General features: G+C 44.7%; 1 protein-coding gene and 2 long non-coding RNA genes across 7 annotated transcripts in view; 2 read left to right on the top strand and 1 right to left on the bottom strand.

The window, feature by feature from the left end:
* Nucleotides 1–20773, top strand: part of LOC102554502 (uncharacterized) — an 85034-nt gene that overhangs the window by 38210 nt on the left and 26051 nt on the right. The gene's annotated exons all lie outside the window — the stretch shown is intronic.
* Glod5 (glyoxalase domain containing 5) lies at nucleotides 4340–19017 on the bottom strand. 2 transcript variants are annotated; one of them, NM_001106957.1, is given in 4 exon segments: nucleotides 4340–4655; nucleotides 6678–6833; nucleotides 16284–16421; nucleotides 18915–19003. In NM_001106957.1, coding segments are annotated over 4 exon segments (447 nt in total). In that variant the 5' UTR covers nucleotides 18942–19003; the 3' UTR covers nucleotides 4340–4529.
* LOC147998153 (uncharacterized) lies at nucleotides 5135–6900 on the top strand. Its single transcript, XR_015646926.1, has 2 exons — nucleotides 5135–6227; nucleotides 6340–6900. It is a non-coding gene; the product is annotated as an uncharacterized LOC147998153 (long non-coding RNA).

The raw sequence follows: 20773 nt of genomic DNA, 5'->3' as shown, positions 1-20773 counted from the left end.
CACCAGAAGAGGGCATCGATCAGACGGTTGTGAGCCACCATGTGGTTGCTGGAAATTGAACTCAGTACCTCTGGAAGAGTAGTCGGGTGCTCTTAACCACTGAGCCATCTCTCCAGCCCCTTTTCTGTGCCCTTTAAGGGATCTTTTCCTTTGCAAACTGCAGTCTTTCATTGAAAGATTTTATCATGTAAAAACATCCGTAGGTTAATAAATTTAGCAGAAAATGGCATTTGGTCCAAAAGAAAAAAAGAAAAATCAGATTTTAGGGCGTTTTTCCCCCTGTAATTAAGCATAAATGGTAAAATGCAAGGTGAAGACCTTTTTTGCTGTAATCGTTCATTTTAGAGACTTTGTTAGTGTGCACAGACGGAGTCCGTTTTCCTGCTCTGTCCTCGAGTGTTTTCTACTTTTATCGTAAGTTCTGTTTTAATCAACTGTAGGTTCTTTAAAATAAATAAACCCCTACAACTGAACAGAAAAAAAGTTTCTTGAGCCTTGCTTTCCCAATCCCATACCCCAACCCCTTAACCAAATTATATTGGGAACAGGTAACATGGGCAAGGTAGGGTCTGAAGATTAACCAGTGTTCTAGGAGACTGCCAAACACCTTTTGCTGTTTAACCAGCTTAAGCTGTTTTGGAATTCTCTCCGTAACCTTGTCAGATATCATGTGCCTCTTACCAGACCATAAGACTCTTAAGTTTAATAACATATGAGCTGTCCTTTCTCCACAGAGGGGTACAGGTCACCATGGATTTGTAGATCAAACTCAGGCCTGCATGCTGTACTGGCTGATTTTGTGTCAACTTGACACAAGCTAGAGTCATCAGAGAGAAAGGAGTGTTAAGTGAGAAAATGCCTTCATCGGATCTGGCTGTAAAGCATTTACTTTCTTTCTTCCTTTCTTCCTTCCTTTCTTTCTTTCTTTCTTTCTTTCTTTCTTTCTTTCTTTCTTTCTTTCTTTCTTTTTTTTTATTAACTTGAGTATTTCTTATTTACATTTCGAATGTTATTCCCTTTCCCTGTTTCCAGGCCAACATCCCCCTAACACCTCCCCCTCCCCGTCTCTATGGGTGTTCCCCTCCCCATCCTCCCCCCATTACCGCCCTGCCCCCAACAATCACGTTCACTGGGGGTTCAGTAGGCATTTACTTTCTTAATTAGTGGTTGGCGTGGGAGGGCCCAGCCTATTGTGGCCTGGTGGTCCTGGGTCATATAAGCGGACCTCTGCATCAGCTCCTGGCTCCAGGTTCCTGTCCTGTTTGAGTCCTGCTCTGAGTTTTTGGTGATGGATAGCAATGTGGAAATGTAAGAAGACTTGTGAGTGCTCTTCCCTCTGGGCCCCCTTTTCCAGCCCGGGAGGGGTTTCTCAATGCATTTTACTTTGTGCTCTAATGCCAGCTGTAAGAAATCACAAACTAGGGCCGGAGAGATGGCTCAGTGGTTAAGAGCACCGACTGCTCTTCCAAAGGTCCTGAGTTCAAATCCCAGCAACCACATGGTGGCTTACAGCCATCTGTAATAAGATCTGATGCCCTCTTCTGGTATGTCTGAAGATTGCTACAATGTATATAATAAATAAATAAACCTTTAAAAAATTAAAAAAAAAAAAAGAAATCACAAACTAACCCCTCTATTTCATTATCCTCCCCCCATTTTCCTCCCAAATTAGGGATGGGTATGTAGGATGGCATCCTAGAATCCTCTTCCCAAAGCTCTTCCTCCTCACTCAGGTAGGTTTCCAGAAAGACAGCTCCACTCTAGTCTTGTCCCACATCTTCCTCACACTCTCAGGGATTGTAGTGTAAGGCTCTTTCCAGGTCATCAGCATCCTTATGTGTCAGGCCACATTGACCAGGGAGATACACTATCTCCTCCTCCCTGAGGAAGATGGTCACCCAAGGCTCTCTGTGGATGGCCCGCACATCTTTGCTTCAGTTATGTCCCTTGCTTGGTCACAGTTTGTGTCATTTCTGGAGAGAATGTAAAATAAATGGCTATGTACCCCAAGTAGGGAAGGAACTGATAGACCAAAGATTCTGTCAAGTCCAGCTTGGTGACTAAGTAGGAACAAAGATGGTGTGTGGGGCAGCTATGCCACTAAAGGGCCCACCACATAAGTCACTTTTTACCTCTTACATACATTAGCTTTTCTAAGAGTGCTTGTACCTGGGGCTAGGGAAGAAAGTAGATCTTGGAATCCCTGGGGAGGATCTTATGAACACCTTGTGACCCTCCCTCTCCCTCTCCCTCTCTCTGCAAGAAGGAATAGTTACCTGTGGTGTAGTCCTGTTTATTTCATTGAGCAGGATCTCCTGTGCGTTACCATATTAGCTACTCAGCTTCATAATGGCCATGGTTATGTCAAGCCCAGTAGAAGCAGCTACGTTACTTGTCTCTGTTCTAATCTTATTCATTTTCTATCTCTTACTTGAGTAGCACCTCCCTATACATAGTTAGGATTTTGTTTTGTCGTGAGACAGGGTCTCACTATATAGCCCTAACTGGCCTGGAACTTGCTATGTAGACCAGACTGGCTTAGAACACGGGGCGCTCCAACTTCTCCATCCCAAGTGCTGGGATTACAAAAGTACCACCATGCCTGGCTAGATGGGCTCATCTGTTCAGCACTGTCCACCTCTGCCTGGAACTGGGCCTAGCACATACTGTGGGCTTAAGATATGCTTTTTGTCAGTCAGATGAGTAGATGGAGGAGTAATGATGAAAGCAAGAACCAGAAGAAACTTGCCAGGTGTGGTGGCTCATATACATAAAGAGGCTGAGACAGGAGGGTTGCCTTGAGTTTAAAGCCAACATGACTCATATATCCCTGTCTAGAAGGAAGAAAACAAAAATAAGTAGTGGGTAGAAAAAGGGGGAGAGGGACAGAAGGAGGGAGAGAGAAGCAGAAGAGTGAGGCAGGCTAGTTTACTTTGTTCTATTTTGGGAGCTGGGCTTCAGGTGAGATCTAAAGATACGCTGGTTGGAGATATGGCTCAGCGGTTAAGAGCACTGGCTGCTCTTCCAGAGGTCCTGAGTTCAATTCCCAGCAACCACATGGTGGCTCACAACCATCTGTAATGGGATCTGATGCCCTCTTCTGGTGTGTCTGAGGACAGCTACAGTGTACTTATATATAATAAATCAATCTTTTTTTTCTTTTCTTTTTTTTGGAGCTGGGGACCGAACCCAGGGCCTTGTGCATGCTAGGCAAGCGCTCTACCACTGAGCTAAATCCCCAACCTAATAAATCAATCTAAAAAAAAAAAAAGAGTGGTAGAGCGCTTGCCTAGGAAGCGCAAGGCCCTGGGTTCGGTCCCCAGCTCCGAAAAAAAAAAAAAAAAAAGCATTGGCTGCTCTTCCAGAGGGCCTAGATTCAATTCCCAGCACCCACACAGAAGCTCACAACGGTCTGTAACTCCAGTTCCAGAGGCTCCAACACCCACACACAGACATGCATGGAGGTAAAACACCAATGCACATGAAATTTAAATTTTTTTTAAATTAAAAGAAAATCTAAAGAGAAGCCAATACATAGCAAGTTCCAGGACAGCCATGGATATACAGAGAAACCCTGGTTTAAAAAGAATCTAGAGAGAAAGTGCTGGATACTCTGAAGTGATTCCAGAGAAAGGGCTCCTGAAGGAGGTGGTGTTGTTTGGTACGAACATGGATATTCTGATAGGAACTGTAGAGATCCCAAGTTTCAGTGACATACTGGCTGGTTTTATGTCAACTTGACACAAGCTAGAGTTATCACAGAAAAGGAGCCTCCCTTGAGGAAATGCCTCCATGAGACTCAGCTGTAAGGTGTTTTCTCAATTAGTGATCAAGGGAAGAGGGCCCCGCCCATTGTGGGTGGTGCCGTCCCTGGGCTGGTGGTCCTGGGTTCTATAAGAGAGCAAGCTGAGCAAGCCAGGGGAAGCAAGCCAGTAAGAAACATCCCTCCATGGCCTCTGCATCAGCTCCTGCTTCCTGACCTGCTTGAGTTCCAGTCCTGACTTCCTTTGGTGATGAACAGCAATGTGGAAGTGTAAGCTGAATAAACCCTTCCCTCCCCAACTTGCTTCTTGGTCATGGTGTTTGTGCAGGAATAGAAACCCTGAGTAACACAAGTGACATCCGTGGGGTGAAGGAAGCATCAGAAAGCAGCTACAAAAATGGATGGGTTGAAAGTGGGAAGAGGAATGAGGGATCGTTGGCAAGGAAAAATCTTTCAAGGGCCTTGAATTTCAAAAGGATGGCCCCCAATTTAATCTCTAGAGACACCAAACTCTAGCCCAGACCTCCAAAAGTCTCAGAGAACTCATGCCCTAGACAAGTCCCCAGACACTGAACTGAGACAAGAGAGATTTGTCATGTATTGGAGTAGCTTGAATGGAGGATCTCCAGACACAAAAGTTTGCACATAAACCTGTCTTAGGTCCCCTTTGTCCAAGTTCTCAGTTTTTAGAAGTCTCTGGGGATTTGTAAGAAATTAGGAGTAAGATGACATTTTGTAGAACAGAATGGAGGGAGGCCAGTCTCAATCATGCGGTGACATAGTTAGACACCTCAATGAGATTTCTGTCAGGATCTCGGAAGTAGATGGACAGAATAGGCCCCTTTGCTCCTGTTCTGGAGACTGGGCCCTCTTCAATGGGGACATCAAAAGCCTGAATGAAGTGAACAGAAAAGACAAAAGTCATTGTCACAGATACTCAAAAGCAAAACTTAATTCTTTAAAATTTCCTTCTTGCTTCTTTCCTTCCCCCGGGTTCTAAGGTTTGAACTCAGGGCCTCACACATGCTACAACCACAGCCAAAATCTCATTCCTAGTAGTGACCTCATTCTACTCCAGATGGCAGGCCTTGGGAAGAAGGTGTAATTGCCATGAACCTCAGTTTCCTCATCTGTAAAATGGGGGCAACAGTAGTGCTAATGAGAAAGCATTTACACACAGGGCTTGGGGCAAAGTTTACATTCTTTGTTTCCCCTTAATAGTGCTGGGGATTGAACCCACAGCTTCCTGTTGGCCCAGCAAGCATTCTACCAGTGAGCTACATTCCAGCCCGAAGCTAGATCAAAAGGGTCTTTCAAATATTTGGTGGAAATCTCATTCCCTCTTCATACAAAAAGAGATCAAAGAAGTCATATATAATATTCTTTATTATTCGGCATGTATATGTGTCTATAGTATGCACTTGGATGGTGTGTATATGTGTTTATGGTGCAGGGGTGTGTATGGTGTGGGAGTATGTATATGGTCTGTATGTGTGTGGTGTGTGTGTGTGTGTGTGTGTGTGTGTGTGTGTAGAGGTCTGAGGGCAATATTCCAGAGTCAATTTTATCCTTCCTTTTATGTGGATTCCAGTGATAACGCAGGCTGTCAACTTGGGTGGTAAGTGCTTCTGCCTACTACTGACCCATCTTGTCAGCCCACATAAGTTTTGGTTGTTTTGTTTTTTGTTTTTGTTTTTGTTCGTTTGTTTGTTTGTTTTTTGAGACAGGATCTTCCTATATAGCTCTGGCTGTCCTGGAACTCACTCTGTAGACCAGGCTGATCTCTTATTCACAGAGATCTGCCTGCCTCTGCCTTCTGAGTGCTGGGATTAAAGGTGTGTGCCACCACACCAAGCTTCAGACATAATTTCTTATAAGGATGAGAATGATAGATTTTTGTTAGTTCTGAGGTATGAAACCTGGGGCTTGTGCATGCTGGGTAAGAACTCTGCCACTGAGCTATTCCACCGAGTGTTTTCTTTTCCCCTCAGTATTCAAGGATGACTGTATTTTCTTGTTTCCTCCTTGGCATTTTTTTCTTCCCACATTTTTACATAGCAAAGCAATATTGATTTTGTGTGTGTGTGCGTGTGTGCGTGTGTGCATGTGTGTGTGTGTGTGTGTGTGTGTGTTTTACCTTTGCCTCCAGAGTGCTAGGATTAAAGGCATGCACCACCTCACTGTTTAGCTCTGATCATATTTTAATATATCTTGTCTCAGATATTAACATGACAAAAGATTGAGTATGTCAGAACATTATTTACAAATACTCTTAATTTATTATATTAGAAGAACTGCAAATAAATTAAATTTCAAGCACCCAAATTAACCAGACCCTACTGTATTTCTTTTTTTTTTTTTTTTTTTTTGGTTCTTTTTTTTTCGGAGCTGGGGACCGAACCCAGGGCCTTCGCTTCCTAGGTAAGCGCTCTACCACTGAACTAAATCCCCAGCCCCTCCTACTGTATTTCTACTTCTTTTTTTTTTTTTTGGTTCTTTTTTTTCCGGAGCTGGGGACCGAACCCAGGGCCTTGCGCTTCCTAGGTAAGCGCTCTACCACTGAGCTAAATCCCCAGCCCCTGTATTTCTACTTCTAAGTATGTATTGGATTTTCTTGTTGTTGTTTTAGTTTTGGTGGTAGGTAAGTGTATAAAATATATTCAGTACTGATTTATTATTATTTATGTGTAAAATTCTAACTGTATGGGTGTTCACTGAGTTGTGTTTCCTTTTAAAATCTAGTCAGTTACATGAAAGTGACATCAATCAAAGGGACAAGTAGATAGTTGTGTGCAGGCAGGATGTGGATGTGATAGGATCTGTCAGGTCTGAGGTTTGAGGAAGACCTGGTTCTCTGGGTCTGTACTCCTATCCCCAGAGTATTTGCTCTCAATAAGCAGGGCACTGCGCTCACCTTAAGGCGCTTCATCACCTCCTCCAGGGGCGTCTCTGTGATCAAACAAACGTCCAAGGAGCCTGGAATGGGGTGGGCTGCTTTGGGATCAAATTCCTTTCCCACCTCGTGCAGGTTAAATTTTTGGTCTCCGAAACACAGTGCTTTCCGGTCCCCCTGTTTAGGAGAGAGAAAGCAACCGGGAGCTGAGCTGCCAAAATGAGTTTGAACTAAAGCGCCTCTACCCACTGCAAAAAAGGACGAAGGACTGCTACGCCATAGCCCTTGCTCCACCTAGCAGACCGCGGTTTTAAAAAAAAACTTATTAGCTTATGTTGGTCTGTGCGTGCCTGTGTGCACATGCAGAGGCCAAAGGAAGGCATCCAATTCCTCCGGACTGCAGTTTACTGTGTTTGTGAATGCCTGACTTCTTACCTGAGTACTAGGGTCTGAACTCCATCCAATCTTCATAATTGAGCAGTAAGTGCTTTCAAAGTCTAAGCCATCTCTCTTGTAGATGTCTATGAAGAGAGAGTTCCAGGTCATCTAGGACCACATAGTGTGACTGTGTTTCAAAAAAATTTTTTTACAGTTATTTGTGTTAGGGTGGATGCTGTGTGCCATGCATACATGCAGAAGCTAGAGGACCTCTTTCAGGATCCATTTTCTCCTCCCACCATGTGAGTTCCAGGGATGTAATTCAGGGAAGTAGGTAGCCAGGCTTGCTGCTGAATGCCTTACCCACCATCAACAACACCATGTGCTCAGAGAAGTCTGCTGGGATTCCAGCTAACCTTAAACTCACTGTGTATCAGAGACTGGCCTTAAAGTCCTGCTCTTCTTGCTTCCAATCTCCATATACTAAGATCACAGAAATCTATGTCATGCCTGTTAGTGTACAGGCAATTCCACTGGTCTGCTCTTGGGGACCTACTACCAACTGCTTATGTCACCACTGCTGCCAATATGCTGGGGATTAAAACCACCTCAGCCCTCTCCTGCCCCCTCTTTCTGCCCTCATAGCATGGCTCTCTCTGTTCCCTGTCCATCTGTCTGTCTACATGTCCAATTGTCTGCCTCTGTCCCTTCCCTAGGTCCCCACTTCGTTTCCTTTCCCAATAAACCTTTTTTATAGCAGATCTGTTGCATGGCATAATTTCTTAGGGGTACACCTTGGCACAGGCCCACCAACGGTACCCTCCCCTTGCTGTATTATGTTCCATGACAACGTTCAGGTTCATTTTTTTTTTGGTTCATTTTTTTCTTTTTTGGTTCTTTTTTTCGGAGCTGGGGACCGAACCCAGGGCCTTGCACTTCCTAGGCAAGCGCTCTACCACTGAGCTAAATCCCCAACCCCTCAGGTTCATTTTTTAATGTTGTTTAAGATTTACTTAGTGCATATATCTGATTGTATGCACATGCCTACATGTGTGCAGAGCTCATAGAAGCCAGAAAACGAGATCAAATACCTCCTAGAACTGGGAGATAGATGCTCCTAATGTGGGAGCTGACGGCAGTGGTGGTACATGTGTTTAACCCCAACACTCTCGAAGCAGGTGGATCTTTGTGAGTTTGAAGCCAGCCTGGTCTACACAAGGAGTGCCAGGACAATCAGGGCTATACAGAGAAACCCTGTCTTGGAAAAAAACAAAACAAAACAAGGGCTGGAGAGATGGCTCAGCAGCTAAGAGCACTGACTGCTCTTCTGGAGGTCCTGAGTTCAATTCCCAGCAACCACATGGTGGCTCACAACCATCTGTAATGAGACCTGGTGCCCTCTTCTGGTGTGTCTGAGGACAGCTACAGTGTACTCATACACATTAAATAAATAAATCTTTTTTAAAAAAGAAAAAACAAATATATGTGTGTATGTATGTATGTATGTATGTATATTAAGCTGGCCATTGTGGTGCACACCTTTAACCCCAGCAGTTGGGAGTCAGAGGCAAGGCAGATCTGTGAGTTTGAGGACAGCCAGGGCTACACAGAGAAACCATGTCTTGGAAACAAACAAACAACGTGGTGGGTGGAGATTGGAATTTGGGTCCTCTGGAAAAACAGCAAGTTCCTAACTACAGTAGCAACTCTTTACCACCCCATTGTCTTTATCTTGTCTTTTTCTCTTTTTTCCTTTTCCTGAGACATCATCTCACTATGCAGTCCCAGGCTGGTCTCAAACCCTCAAACTTATTACTTTTCTGCTTAGGTTCCTGAGCACTGGTATTAGCAGTGTGTGTCAATTACCATGCTCATTCGAGACATCTGGGGGCGGGGGCAGTGGGTGTTTGCTTCTTATTAGAGTGTCCATATCATGAAATGATTAAAACCTACCCGTGGCAGAGAAAGCAATTTGTCTGCCCAATATATACCTTTCTTCCTTCCTTCCTCCTTCCTTCCCTCTTTCCTTTCTCTTTTTTTTTTTTTTTTTTGGAGCTGGGGACCAAACCCAGGGCCTTGCGCTTGCTAGCAAGCGCTCTACCACTGAGCTAAATCCCCAACCCGTCTCTTTCCTTTCTTTGGGATTGCCTAGACTCTCCCCAACTCTTGGCTTCAAGTGATGTGCCTCAACCCACTACATGCCTTCTCTCACCATTTTCTTTTCTTTTCTTGTGAGAATAACTCAAAATTCTGGCCAGCCAAAGGTATGTCCCCAGCTGTCTAAAAGGTTCATCTCAAGCCAGGGTGGGGACACACTTAGAACTTCAGCATTGAGGACGCTGAGTCATGACGATAGGAAGTTTGACTTCACCTTGGGCTCCACAGAAAGACCCTCTCCCCAAAACAAAACAAAATCAAACCAAATCAAACAAAGAAAACACACTCCTTACATCCTTGTCACCCTACCCCCATTCCCCCCCAGGAGGCCATTGTGTAAGAGAGATCTTATTAGTGGCCCTCAGCAGAAAGGTGGTTGCTGGTGGGGCTTCTAGGAATCTCCCTGCCCCCACTGAGCTAGGACTTTGTGCCTATTCATTTTCTCCCAATGACACACTCATCTGACTGCTTCTTCAATTGAGAGAAGAAGACCTCGGTCTCCTTTAACCCCAAGGTAGTTCTCTCCTCAGCTTGCGCAGGCTCTGACTGACTCACCACTATTTCTTCTAGTTTAAAAGATGGGTTTTTTTTTTTGTGTTATGTGTGGGGGTGTTTTTTTTTTAAGATTTATTCATTTATTATATATGAGTACACTGTAGCTGTCTTCAGACACACCAGAAGAGGGCATCAGATCCCATTACAGATGGTTGTGAGCCACCATGTGGTTGCTGGGATTTGAACTCAGGACCTCTGGAAGAGCAGTCAGTGCTCTTAACCGCTGAGCCATCTCTCCAGCCCCCGTGTGAGGGTGTTTTGTCTACACGGATGTGTGTGGACTGCATGTGTGCCTGGTACTCATGGAGGTCAGAAGAGGATGTTGAGTTCATGGAACTAGAGTTAACGACCGTGAGCTACCATGGAGGTGCCTGAAACTGAACCAGGTCCTGTGGCAGAACTGCTCTTCCATGCCGAGCCATTGCTCCAGCCGTCTCTTCATTCACCACTGCCGTGTACTTCTGTCCTCTTTCTGCCAAGACAGAGGACAGTTTCGCTCAGTAGTACTACTACCACCGCCCATAGTACCAGTCTCTCTTAATTTTAGTTCCTGTTAGCTTCTTTATAATTTTTTAAAATTATATGATATATCAATTTAATATTTTATTTATTTATTATATATTATGATTACACTGTCACTATCTTCAGACACACCAGAAGAGGGCATCGGATCCCATTACAGATGGTTGTGAGCCACCATGTGGTTGCTGGGATTTGAACTCAGGACCTCTGGAAGAGCAGTCAGTGCTCTTAACTGCTGAGCCATCTCTCCAGCCCTTCTTTATAATTTTTAAATAACTTGATTCCATGTGTGTTTTTAGGGTGCTAGGGAATAATATAAGGCTTAGTTTTCTAGATAAACCCTGTCACCTGTGTTCTTATGTCCCTTCCTCCTTCTTCCCTCCTAGCATTTTTATAAGTTCACCATGTCTTTCTCCGTTCCTAAAGTGGGCACCACATCCAGTCCAGACAGTCAGTAAAAGACTTCATTGTCCTTTAACACCCGAAGGACAGTTTGGCCCAGTGGACAGTTCTGTCAAGGCCGTTGCTCTTCAATCTCTGCTTCAAAACTAGGGGTGTTTCCCAGCGCTGTAGATCTGCCTAGCATACATGATGCCCTGTGTTCTAGTCCCAAGACCATCAGAAAGAAAGAAGGAAATAGCTTGTTCATTATCTTCCGTGAATCTGGTGTTGCTCGATGAGAAATCTGATGTGGGAGGACTAAAGAGTTGGCTCAGGAGTTAAGAGCACTCGTTGCTTTTGCAGAGGACCTAAGTTCAGTTCTCAGCACCCACACGGTAGCTCATAACCATCCTAACTCCAGTTCTAAGGGAACTGATGACTTCTTCTGACCTCTGTGGGCAGTGTACACACGTGTATATATGCATACATGCAGGGAAACACTCATATACATAAAATAAAAATAAACCTTTATTTGTATGAAAAAATATATAAAAGGTATGGTGGCACATGCCTTTAATCCCAGTCCTCAGGAGGCAGAGGGAGGTGGGTCTCTGTGAGTTGGGTGCTAGCCTGGTCTATAGAGTGAGTTCCAGGACAGCCAGAGCTACATAGTAAGACTGGGTCTCAATCCCCCTGCCAAATAAATTAAATAAATCATTTAAAACAAAAGAAATGGGGGTTGGGGATTTAGCTCAGTGGTAGAGCGCTTGCCTATGAAGCGCAAGGCCCTGGGTTCGGTCCCCAGCTCTGAAAAAAAGAACCAAAAAACAAAAAACAAAACAAAAAAAAAAAACAAAAGAAATGTTAGTTTTCATAGTTTTTGTTTATATATTATATTGTGTGTGTGTGGCACGCACATGTACACACAGGTATGTATACAGGGGCGGAGGAGGTCAGCTGGTCTGCACTAGCAATCGCTCTCCAGCTTATGCCCTTAAGACAGAGTCTCTCTTGGAACTCAGAGCCAGGCTGGTGGCCAGCAAACCCTAGCAGTCCTCCTGTCTCTACACACAATGCTCCATAGCGCTGGGGTTATATATGTGTGCTTGGCTTCTCCTGTGTGTGCTGGGGATTTGAACTCTGGCCTTCATGCTTACCCAGCAAGTATCTTACCTGCCGAGCTGTCTTTCCCAGCCATTTGCTTTTATGGTCTAGTATTGGTACCACAGCTGCCTTTCATTCTATAAACTAGAATTTCCCTTGGCCTTAGATGCTCTAAAGGTTCACTTCAGCATGTCTAAGTGCAGGGAACGGTGACATGTTACTTATCATGGACCCATGCAAACCCAATCTTGTTTAACTGATTGATGCATTTATTCTTTTTCCCTATTCTCTCCATTCCTATCTCCACCCTAGATGCCGTTATACTTTTTTTCCCTCACTGAAGCACTGACTGGGTCTGTATTCTAATAGGCTGCCTGTATTTGCTCTTTTTTGGAGTAAACCAGATTTTAATAGCGTATGCTGCAAGCCATAATGTATTTTGTGTGCAGCTTCTTGGTCGTGAAATGTCTGTGATTATGGGGTAATGTAAGTGTATCATGGTGTACTTTTTAGGTTTTTCTTTTCCTTCCTTCCTTCCTTCCTTCCTTCCTTCCTTTCTTCCCTCTCTTTCTTTCTTTCTTTCTTTCTTTCTTTCTTTCTTTCTTTCTTTCTTTCTTTCTTTCTTTTCTAACTCCATGTTATCCTTTTAGGACCTGATTTACATCCAACCTGTTCTTGTGTGATGCTCCTTCTTTCTGAATAGTGTCCTCTCTAGATTTTAAATTTTTATAGTCTGCCACTTTGTGACCCTTTTCAATTTATATGCTAATTTTTAGAGCCGGTTTACATTCCCGGCAAAACAGAAGAAGGTACAGAGATTTCCCCCGTGTTCCCACATGCCGGGATTTACACAGAGGTCCCTGTTAGCACCTTCCGAGCAGTGAGATACATATGTTGCGATTCCTGTAACCACCTCTGATATATCACCCACCACTCCGTTGTTTTGATCATGGTTCACCCCTGAGAAGGTGGCGGACCTTCCATGTGCTTGCACGGTTCTGTAAGGACACGTAGTCACCACTACTCTCACAGAATAATGTCAAGGTCAGAAAATTCCTCAGTCTTCCCTCTGTTCATTCCCCTCTCCCTTCAAGGGCTGGTCACCACCTATCATTTTGTTGTTTTTATATTTTTGTCTTTTCTTGCATATATTATGGCAATATGCAGCTTTTTTTTTTACACTGGTTCATTCACTTACTGATCTATGTAAGATTTTTTTCCATTTCTTATAGCTTGGTTTTCTCCCTCCTCTGCTTTTGTCTGTGTGTCTCTCTTTTCTTCCTTTGTCTCTGTGTCTCTATCTGTATAATCTGTTTCTCCAGCTCTCTGTCTGTCTGTCTCTCTGTGTGTGTGTGTGTGTGTGTGTGTGTGTGCCTGTGTATGTGTGTCCTGTCCCTGCAAGAAGTAGCATAGATGTTTTATTTAAAGCAGAATGGGTAATATACGTTGTCAAGAGTGCCGGTGGGCCTACCCCAGTGGAAGAGCAGTCAGACCTTGTTTCTGTTTAAAACTGTAATCCACGATATGGCCATACCAAACTTTATCTGTTACCTGCTTCCGGACATCTTTTTTTTTCTTTTTTCTTTTCTTTTCTTTTCTTTTTTTTTTTTTTTCCGGAGCTGGGGACAGAACCCAGGGCCTTGCGCTTGCTAGGAAGTGCTCTACCACTGAGCTAACTCCCCAACCCTGCTTCCGGACATCTTTATAAGATTTTTTCCCTCTGCATTTACTACTTCTGAGGCTGTTCCACATTCTCAAGACAGCGTTAAATCTGGGACACCTCCTCTTTTCCCTCTGCTTTTCCCTGGGACCTTTCCTTAGCCCATGCTTAGTTGACACTACATAGATAGCTGGGATTTTCTTCTTGGGAACCACTCCATTGCAACGAGTGTATTTCTTGTTCCCAGCTATCTTAAGAATTATTAGGATGGGCACGGCAGAGGAAAACATCAGCTGTTGCTCCCTACTTCCTATTTATTCAATGTTGTGTGTGTGCACATATGCGCACACACATGCATATGCCTACATGCATGTGCATGTGCCATGGCACATGTGTGGAGGTCAGAAGACAAGTCTTGGGAGTTGCCTTTCTCCTTTGGCCTGGGTCAACCCAGGGCCTCAGATGGGCCACCTTGACAGCCTTCATGACTTGTTTTTCTCTGTTTATCTTGAATCCGGCAATGAAAGCTCCATTCTCTTGCTTGCTCTACTACTACTAAGCTACACCTCCCACTCTTCAGAGCACAATTTTATGCATTATTCCCAACTTACCTTGGATTTGCAGTTCAATTGGACATAGAATTTTAGGTTGATTCCGCCCCCCCCCCCCCGAATTATTTTTCAATTTGTTTTTAGACAATTTCCATTTTACAATGCATACCAGCCACTCTCACCCCCACCTCCCTGCCACCCCTGAATACCTCCTCGTCTTCACAAATCTCTCTCTCACTTTCATGACTACTTTGTTTAGTGCCCCACTGAGATTAACCAGGGGTGTCTCTATAATCACCGGTTTAGAGCTATCCATTTGGGGCCTGGTGGGCCCAGTCGGGGGTACACAATTAAAGACAATGGCCCCTTCCCCCCAGAGTCTATCGGTAGCCAATAGCTCAGCGGTACCATGAACCCTTCCCCCTTCATTGATTTCCGGTTGGCAGTGCCAGTCTCCTAAGGGCCCCGTCCAGGTAGCTTCAACTGAGAATTAATACTAGCAGTAATTGCATAGCGTCTAGAGAGTGGTACCTCACAGCCCTTCAGACGCTTGCAAATTCCCATCCCCTTTCCCACAATGTTCCCAAGCCTGCCTCGTGGGGATGGAGTGGGGGAGCAGGAATGTCTTGTGCAGGGCTTGGCCCAGCACCGCTGTTATTCTCTGCATCTTAGGGAGCCTGAGTGTATTCATCGCCTTTCTTTGTAGGGAGGCTTCTCTGATTAAGGCTGGGAAACTGCTTTTGTTCTGGGAGTAGGGACCACATGGAGAGATGCTGAAGCAGAACTGGAGGCGGGGCGGGAGTGCTTTCCCAGAATCTTAAAAGTATGGTCCCATTGTTTCCCAGCCTCAAGAACCCTAACATTTGCATCTTTCTTTTTCTTTTGCAGATGAGCCACTTTTTAATCTCTTAGCAAACTCGGTAGATTCAATTTTTCAGTGCGCAGTTCTCCAGTTCCCGCGGGGCATGTCTGAGTGCTGATATGCTGACTACATGTTAACTCTTTGTGTGTTAAGTTCTCTTGTACTTTTTTTTTTTTTTTGAGAGCAGGGACCTTGAACTAACAAGGCCTCTCTCTTGCTTTAGTTCTCCGGTGCTTTGCTCCTTCCATTTTCTCGACCCTCTCTCCGAATGTCTCCTTGTTTGTATTTTGGAATCTCTTCCATTGATCCTTTTACTCTTTCTCTCATATTTCCTGTGTCTGAGGGCTTGAAGTTATAAATAAAACGTTTTGGGCCAGGCTTAGGATTTGATGCATGCTAGGCAAATATCAATCACAAATATGCAATACAGCACCTATGTTTTTTTTTTTTTTAAAAAAAGGGGGGGGGGGGTTGGGGATTTAGCTCAGAGGTAGGGTAGAGCGCTTGCCTAGGAAGCGCAAGGCGCTGGGTTCGGTCCCCAGCTCCGGAAAAAAAAAAAGAAAGAAAGAAAGAAAGAAAGAAAGAAAGAAAGAAAGAAAGAAAGAAAGAAAGAAAAGAAAAGTCCCCTCAGAGCTTGGCAGTGGTGCAGCCAAAAAAAGATTCTTCCCACTTAGGAGACATAAGCTAGCAAATCTCTGAGTTCGAGACCAGACTAGTCTAATACAAAGCGAGTTCTAGGACAGCCAGGCCTATGCACAAAGAAACTGTCACACACACAAAAATACCCACAGCCCTTAAATTACATTTATAGTATTTATTATGAATTAATAATTAATTAACAATTAATTTATTAATCCCAGCATTAGGAGGTCGAGACAGGAGGTCTCACAATTCAAGAACAACCAGGGCTGTCCAGGAAAAAAACCTGTCTCAAAAACCAATCAAGTAAACAAAGAAATAGCCTTGCATGCATACCAGGCTGGGCTTGATCTTGCTAAGTAGCCGAGGATGATCTTGGACCTTTCATTGTCCTGTGTCCATCTCTCCAGTTAGGAGTACCTGCATACTTGGCTTACAGGGTACTAGGGATTGAACCAAGGGCTTTGTGTGTATAAGGCTGTCTACTGACAGAGTGATACGCTCTGTCATAAAATGTTATCGGATTTTAGCGGAGGAAGCTGGGGAGATGGCTAAGTTGGTAAAATGCTTGCTACACAGGCAAGAGGACCTGAATTCAGATCCCCAGCACCCGTGTAAAAAGGTTAGGCACATAGATTCCTAGTGCAGGGAAGGCTGAAACAGGAGTTTTCCTGGGGCTTGCTAGCCATTTAATCTAGTTAAATCAGAGCGCTGGCCTATACACACATATGCAGCAGATACCCAGCTACACATATGTACACACAACACGCACAGACCCTTTAATGCACTCGAAGTTTTGAATATGGGGACATGGTTACCTTGAAAGTAGTGACCTCCATGCCCAGGATCTTGGAATAGAACATGGTGGTGTCTTCAATGTTCTTTACGGTCATCACAATGTGGTCAAGTCTACAGATAAGACACGGGGAAGGGGTCTGGCTGCTGGTCCTCCATAACTAAAAAGTAAACAAAAACGAACACCAAAACTCAGAAAAAAAGCCAAATAGCCACCAGCCGTTTCCAAGTGCTGTTCTCTTTTCCATCACCTCCCCAAGCACCATGATCTTCCTCACCCCAATTTCTTTTTTTTTTCTTTTCTTTTCTTTTTTTCGGAGCTGGGGACCGAACCCAGGGCCTTGTGCTTGCTAGGCAAGCGCTCTACCACTGAGCTAAATCCCCAATCCCCTCACCCCTATTTCAAGGGTGAGTCCTTCAAGAAAATCTCTGTGAAGCCATTGCTCTTGTATGGATTCCTCCAAGAGGCAAATATGGTTGCCATGCCAACCCTTGGCGTTTCCTTCCTTTTCCATCTACTAGAGAGACCAAGGAGAAGACCAGGAAAGTGGGACTTCTGTCTGTTTGAAGATAGAACAAGACTCAGAGCAGGCCCATTTCCCCCCAGCTCCCTGCTTTTCTGATCTGCAGCTCTAAGGGCGGGAGCTGGGAAAGGAGGACCTTGGACAGTGTAGGGCTCGGGAGCTGAGGCAGTGGTGAGAGGAATGGCTGCTCTTGCAAAGGACTGGGGTTCAATTTCCCAGTGCCTGTGTGGGGGCAGTTCCAGGGAATGCGGTGCACAGACACACACGCAGGCAAAATACCCATACACACGTCACAAGAAAAGGAAGAGCATCCGAGATGAAAAAAAAAAATTGAAGCCAACTGTGCTCCTGTGCCTGGACACTTGGGAAGCTGAGGCAGGAGAATGACAAGTTCAAGATCAACTAAGCACTGCGGTGAGATCTTTTCTCTTGTGTCTTTGGTTGTGAGCCTAGCCTTTAATGGCTGAGCCATCTTTCCAGTCAGACATTTTTTGAAAAACAAAGTAAAGCAACAGAAAGGAGTTAAGGATCTATTGCTGGACCTGGGTTCAGTTTCCCACACCCACGTGGTGGTCCACAGCTGTAACTGTGCTACCCACTATAGTCACTGCATACATGTGGCACGCATGTAGGCATGCAGACAAGATACTCCTACACATAGCATAAAAAATTAGGTTTTTGTTTGTCCCGTTTTTGAGCCAGGGTTTCTCAGTGTAACTCTGGCTGTCCAGGATCTGACTGTGGAGATCCGCCCTGCCTCTGCCTCCCAAGTGCTGAGATTAAAGGCATGTGTCACCACTGCCCAGCCTAAAATTATTATTTTTAAATATTTATTTATTATATATAAGTACACTGTAGCTGTCTTCAGACACACCAGAAGAGGGCATCAGATCCCATTACAGATGGTTGGGAGCCACCATGTGGTTGCTGGGAATTGAACTCAGGACCTCTGGAAGAGCAGTCAGTGCTCTTAACCACTGAGTCATCTCTCCAGCCCATAAAATTATTTTTTTAAAGGAAAAATATCTGAGCATGTGAACCATTCAGAAACTGTCTCAAAACTGGAAACCAACCAACTAACCATAGAAGTAAATCACTGGCATTCAGGCCTCATGGAAAAGAAAGGTTCAATGTTTTAGTTTTCCAATCCTATTTGGGGCTTGAGATGCTTATTGCTCGTCCAAAGGACCAGAATTTGATTCCTAGTACTCATGCTGGGCAGCTTACAAAGGCTTAGAACCCCCGACTCCACGGGACTTGGTGCCCTCTTCTGGCCCCTATAGGTACCTGCACTAACATACCCTGTTGAACCTTTTAATGCTTGTTGAATCTGTATGAGCACCATGTTTTGTTCCTGATATAACTAATTTGTTTTTCTCCTCGTGTCTATGATGTAAAGAGAAATTACTAGTATTTTCTGAATTGGTTGACGAACCACCCTTGAACATAGCCGATCTTTTTTGCACGTTTGTATTCTATTTCTGTCTCTGTTCTCATCTTTTTCCCTCCTATTTTTTTTTAATGGTTAAAGAAAAACTGGCCACTTCCCAACTCCAGTCACTGACTTTCCGTTTTTTTGCTATTGCAATCTATGCATTTCTATCTGGATGGTACCCCTGAAATGTGACCTTCAGGGCACCCCTAATACTGAGGGTCTAGAAAATAAGTTCACCCATTCCTCACAGTAGTCAGTGCCCAGAACACCATGTCTTCCTCCTTTGGTCTGCTCCAGAGTCCTCTTAAAAGTTCTCTTCAGGCTCTCAGGGCCTCTGACTCTTCGGACAAGCTTCAAGGTCATTGTTTCTCAGGGCCCTTCTGTCACGAGAGTCTCATGGGCATTCCCCAGGAGCTACCTTTGGGTCTCTCCACAAGTCTGAAGCTTAACTGACTCCCCAGTAAACAGAGGAAGCAGCAAACTCTTAAACCTGGGCACTGCACAAGCCCAAGCAGGACTTCTGCTGCCCTCTGGTTAGCTTTAAGAGAAGGCCCAGGGAAGGGGATTAAGGGAAGTTAAAGCCACAAGGGTGTCCCTGAGAAGGAAAGCAAGACAGCAGATCCAGGTTGAGTGCATCCACCCTGGTCAACGCCCATGTCCCAAAGCCTCCAGCTCCCCTCCCTTGCCCCCCTTACCGGACTCTCAGATGTTGGACCCCACATCCTGACTGCTAGACTGGAAGGCAGATAATGCTACATGGCGGGTAGCTGGGGCTGGCTCTGTGCCTGGAGATCAAGGGGCAGGAATGGGAGGAGCCAGCTGAGGACACTGGGTGGGGACAGAAGCAGGAGGTGAAAAGCAGGAAGACTTTAACCGAAGCTTGGGGTGTGGATCCTCAGTAGAACAGTGCTCAAGAAACCCTGGATTCTACCCCTAGCAGTGCAAAACCAAGCCAACCCCTGATGGCCTTGAAAATAAAAGTACAATGAGGGCTTCCTCTTTTGAGGAGAGGGTCTTGATAGGTTGTTGACACTGGTCCCTAATGGTCCTTCTCTGCCAACCATGAGATGTGTCAAGTCCTGCTAAGCATTCATTCATAATCATACAGAACATCAGAAAAGTGCCCATCCCAAGTGTTGAGAGTAGCATCACCATGTGAGAGAGCTCAGCTCTTCCTCACAGTCTGTGACTAGGATGTGAAGTGCTTTAGTGTCTGAGTTAGAGAATTGCTCATGGGCCTGCTTCTGAGCGAAGGTTTGTTTTTTTTTTTTTTTTTTTTTTTTTGGTTCTTTTTTTCGGAGCTGGGGACCGAACCCAGGGCCTTGCGCTTCCTAAGCAAGCGCTCTACCACTGAGCTAAATCCCCAACCGCGAAGGTTTGTTTTAAATGCCGTGTCTGTATACCACATCCCTGCTTCCCATTCCCAGAGGACAGAAGATGGCATTGGTTGCCCTGGAATGGAGTTAACAGACCGCAGGGTTGCAAGCTATCTACCACATGCATACTGGGAGTTGACTCTAGGTTCTCCGGAAGAGCAGCGAATGCTTTCAACTGCTGACCTAGTCCTCTCTAGTCCTGAGCTAGGATTTCTTTGAAAGGGTCTCGCTGTATTAGGAGTCTCACAATTCCTACCACTCTTGGTCTCCCCACCCCACCACTATTTGTCTCGCTTTCAACAAGTACTCTTCTCTCTTGTGGGTTACCTATCAGGACCAGGGTTAGTTGAGTCTGAGTTTTTTGCTTCTGTGCACACACCTGGTTACCCCAAACATAAATACTGTGTGCTCTGGGTATTGTTAAACATATTGTTTTCCTTTAAAAATTGTTGCCAGATAGGTCTGGTCACAGAGGCTTATAATTCTACCTACTTAAAAAGGCTGGGGCTGGAGAGGTGGCTCAGCGGTTAAGAGCACTGACTGCTCTTCCAGAGGTCCTGAGTTCAAATCCCAACAACCACATGGTGGCTCACAACCATCTGTAAAGAGATCCGATGCCCTCTTCTGGTGTGTCTGAAGACAGCTACGGTGTACTTATATATTATAAATGAATAAATCTTTTTTTTTTCCGGAGCTGGGGACCGAACCAGGGCCTTGCGCTTGCTAGGCAAGCGCTCTACCACTGAGCTAAATCCCCAACCCCTATGAATAAATCTTAAAAAAAAAAAGGCTGGAACCAAAGGACCAACAGTTTTAGGCCAGGGTTAAGTTTTAGGCTTAGTGGTTAAGAAGAATGGCTACTCTTACAGAGGACTACAGTTCAATCTTCAGCACCAACATAGTGACTCACAACTGTCTAAGATTCTAGTCCCCAGGGATCTAACACTCTCTTCAGGCATCCTGGGACGTCATGCACACAAGTGGTGCAAAGACATACATGCTAGCAAATCATGCATACCCATAAAATGTTTTAAAATTGTTTAAGACAACCTGGACAGATTGTCAAGATCATCTCTAAAAATAAAAAATGCTAGCATGTTGGTCTGGCTTCAGGTTCAGCTGCCAACATAACAAAAAAAGAGGTTTGTAGAGCCAGGCCGCTGGTACAGATCTGTAAT

This window comes from Rattus norvegicus, chromosome X (assembly GCF_021556685.1).
Source record: "Rattus norvegicus strain SHRSP/BbbUtx chromosome X, alternate assembly SHRSP_T2T, whole genome shotgun sequence".
NCBI classification, from domain to species: Eukaryota; Metazoa; Chordata; class Mammalia; order Rodentia; family Muridae; genus Rattus; species Rattus norvegicus.
The sequence above is the reverse complement of the archived record's forward strand: the minus strand, read 5'-3'. Positions and strand labels throughout refer to the sequence as shown.